Here is a 4,030-nt window from a genome sequence, read left to right on the forward strand (position 1 = left end):
GCACTACAGATGACATGTCCACAGCTGACAGAGACACTGTGTCATCCTGTGCTCTGACGTTGCCTGTGTTTCCTGGAGAAATGCCGCAGTGCACCATGAGACACCTGAAGACACTCTGGAAGTGGACCACACTTGGATTGTTGTTCCATCCACCTGGAATTTATACAAGAGATAACATAGTCACGTGTTTTTTTAACCAAACAAAACAAAACCCTCTGTCCTTATAGGATTGTGCTCTTAAACATCAGCTCTTAAACATCAGCTCTTACCTGAGGCCCTGATGGCGTTAAAGAGGAGCTCCAAATGATCCTGGCTGAAGCGGTATGTGCACACATACCGTTGGGACTGAAGCAGCTCTGGTATCATCAGGGTCAGTGTCTCGATGTTGATCAAGAAACCAGTCACAGACAGGTACCTTTTGAAATATAGAAGAACATCAGTATGCAAATACTTGCTGTATAAAACCATCAACTCTGTCCTATCATATCAAATAATTTCAAAGTAATTATAATTGAACTTGAACACATGCAAAACAGAATAAGAACATTGAAGACTGCTGAGAACTTTTTTTTGTAGTAAGTAGCAAAAAACAGTGCATGCAAATACTCAAAGATATAATGTAGTATAGTAATGATGTTGATCTATACATTTAATATATTACCAAAACTTACCTCTGATATGAAGTGCCCAACATTTTTCAAGTAATGAACTGGACAAAGGTACCAAAAAGAACACCGAACTGGAACAGGAAGTAGACGTTTTTTGAACACGTCAAAGAAAATGAAATGAACGTAGAACTCAACACAACAGAAGTTTTAAAGAGTAAATCTTTTTGAAACAATTAATTATGTTTTTCTTTAGGTTTATATTCCTCTGGTTATTAATTGTTCATGTTTGAAGGCCCTGCAAAAGAACAATTTACTCTTTAAAACCTTAGTGAAAGTAAACACCTCTAACAAGCCATTCTAGGTATAGGTATGCTTACTTGTTCTTGTTTGTCATGTTTGTTTGTTTGTAATACTGATTTCGATTATAATTTATTTTACTTCAGCTGTTTACTTAGTCCAGTGAGATGATTGATGTTAGGAAACAAGAAACATTCACCAACATGTAAAAATCAACACTGCAAATATTTTCTGTTTCTTACTGTTTATGAAAATCTTTGCAATATATATAAAAATTTCTGGCCTGATAGTGGCATCTACCTTACTTATGGATATAAGAGGAAAGAAATAATCATAATACTAAAAAACCTCTTTGAGCGATGAAGTGGTGCCATCATTCATCATTAACTTTGTCAAGTAAAGCCGGGCTTTAGTCATGAACTCTAATGTCTCTTTCCAGTTGAGGAGACCTAGTGGAGCTTTAAAGCCTTTGGCACGTGGGTTCCTACTGTTCATCACATCAAACAATCTGTCAATCACCTGAAACACAAATATTAGGTTATTATAGGTCCTGGAGAAGGTTTTAGGGGTCCTAGAGGAAATTTTAGGAGAGATGGAGCTCTTGTGTCCATGATTACTGTAAGATAGCACAATTAATTACATTACAGACAAAAAAATTCCATAACTTTTCCAAAATATTTGATGATTTTACTTAATTCCATGACTTTTCCAGACCTGGAAAATTACTTTTAAAAATTCCATGACTTTTCCAGATATTAGTTGACCTTGGGAATCCTGATAATCTTATGTGAATTGACTAATTGTTGCAGCCCTATTTTCCTATATATAACATTTACACAATGCTGAATAGTACGAGTACTGAGGAACTTTTCAAGGATTACCTCAATGAATTCGACTGTTGGAGAACAGTCCTTGAACTGTGGATACCCAGCTTCTTTCACCATTTGCAGAGCTTTCCTCACTGACCGGCTCAATGTCTGCACTGCCAGAGACACCTTCATTTTCTGACTGCTGAAGTTGATGTGTTTTCTTGTTATTTTGTTGGCAGCATGAAGACCCTCTTTTTCCTGTACATCATTTAGCTCAGATATGTGGCTCCATCTCACAATACCAGCAGGACTGATGATGGAACTGTATGCTTGTAACATGTTCCTTGCCAGTTTCAACATGTGACATGGGTCCATCATGATGAACACATTTTCCCCTGTAGATGGGTGGGGAAAATATGTTTTGAGAGGCTCTAGAGGGTTCAGCTTGAGCTGGCATCCCAGCATGGTGCACATGTTGATGTTGGCCAAATGTCCATCCATAGTTACACACACCACTTTAATCCCTCTTTCATGTAGTGCCTCCAAGGCATGCTGCAGCAAAACCTTTTGGGTGTCTGGTGTCAATGTTTGGATAAAGAAGTACGCAATGGGCATTTTCCAGTGGCCTTGCAGTCCAACAACCATAAAAAACAAGGGCTTCACTTGCCACACTGGTCTCATCCATTCCGTCTCCAAGATTGACAAAGCCTGTCATTTTTTGGGTGTGAGAGTCATACACCATAAGGCACACTTCACCGAATCTTGCCGGATCGTCATTTTTTTGTTGTTGCAGCATATCTAAAAGTGAAGTGTTTAAGCCAGGCTTGGCGTCCACAGTCTGCAACCACCTGTTTCAGGTAAAACGATAAAAAAGATAAATGCATGGACAAATTTTTCCAAATCCTGCTGAGACATAAGTCCTTTCATCCTTGATATATTTTTCAGGTTATAGTAGGCTGACTTTGTAATTGTCTTAATGTGGCTGTTGAAGTTCAGGTCTGAGTCCATGATTACACCCAAATTCCTGGCTTGGTTTGTGTTTTTTAACATTACTGATTGTAGCACAGCACTGACTTTTAATCTTTCTTTGGCTCCAAAAACAATTACTTCAGTTTTATCTTTGTTTAATTGTAGAAAACTCTGACACATCCAATCACTGATTTGTTCAATGCACTTACTCAGCACTTGTATGGGATGAAAATGTGGAAATGGAAACATTTACCTTTGTAGAGTGTGAGGATGTGGGAGTGGTATCTTCATTGTTTCTCTCAGGTATTTGTAGGCTTTGGGTCCATGCAAATGCAGCGTGAGAGAAAATTCCCTTTGAGCCTGGGTGAAGACACAGTCCTTCTTGAAGAGTTCAACTGGAAGATCTGAAATGGGAAAACAAGCTATACATTAATGATGAAACCAGCACAAAACATCATACATTAAAATTGTGGGATAACCAAGAATGTGTGTATTCTTTACAAATCACAGTATTTACATTTTTTTTAACAAATAGAATGTTGGATACTTTAATTACAATGTATTAAATACTTGGAAGCTCAATTAGGTTGTTTTCTAAATAGTGTTTTTTTTTAGTCCAATAATCTAATTTGATCAACTGTAGTATTTCAGTAAATATTTGAGAACATTGGTGAGACTGCAATCAAAAGGTGTGTATTGAGACATGAATTTAAACTAATACAAAATTATTAATGTTACACATGCATCTGTTAAATGAAGGAGCTGGGCAATTCAACCAACCTGAATACGAATCCAGCTTGTGCTGCAGTTCCTCTGTAAGCAGGTTTTTCTCTTTTAAATCCTGGAGCAGGGATTTCACTGTTTTAGTGTGCCTTCTTTCTCGATCCCTGGCATTTCGCAATTTTCTCTGCAATTCATCCACCCTCTCCTGTGCCTCAGTTAACTTCTGTTTAACATCAATCAGGTGATGATCCTGAAAAATATGAATGTAATTATATAATCATATATTTAAATAATTAATTTAAATGTATTGTCCTCATTTCATAAATGTCACTGTAACAGAAGCCCAGCTTCCCGCAAAGGTGTTTAACTACAAATTGTTTCACTCACTGACGCTGACTCCTCCTGGTCGGATGAAAGCTGAAGTGTTTGGGGCTACATTATCTTAACTCAGGTTGAGCTGGACACCCAAACATTTTAGCTTATTTTGATCTTATTTTATAACTCTTGTATTTTATTTTATTGTATTGTATTTTATGTATCTTATGGTTATTATTGTGGTGTACTATTAGGTACCTCATTGTATTTGCTTGTTTATTTCTATTGATCTGTTCAGCACTTTGGTCA

General features: G+C 37.0%; 1 protein-coding gene across 1 annotated transcript in view; it reads right to left on the reverse strand.

The window, feature by feature from the left end:
* Window positions 1-1,416: 1,416 nt before the first annotated feature.
* Window positions 1,417-4,030, reverse strand: part of LOC126396951 (uncharacterized) — a 9,855-nt gene continuing 7,241 nt past the window's right edge. The window contains exons 3-6 of the mRNA XM_050055350.1: window positions 3,464-3,656; window positions 2,937-3,087; window positions 2,378-2,562; window positions 1,417-1,424 (exon numbers count right to left, since the gene is read on the reverse strand). Of these exons, the coding sequence (XP_049911307.1) occupies window positions 1,417-1,424; window positions 2,378-2,562; window positions 2,937-3,087; window positions 3,464-3,656 (537 nt within the window). The remainder of the gene's footprint in view (window positions 1,425-2,377; window positions 2,563-2,936; window positions 3,088-3,463; window positions 3,657-4,030) is intronic.

The sequence above is a fragment of the Epinephelus moara genome, chromosome 10 (genome assembly GCF_006386435.1).
Source record: "Epinephelus moara isolate mb chromosome 10, YSFRI_EMoa_1.0, whole genome shotgun sequence".
Lineage (NCBI taxonomy): Eukaryota > Metazoa > Chordata > Actinopteri > Perciformes > Serranidae > Epinephelus > Epinephelus moara.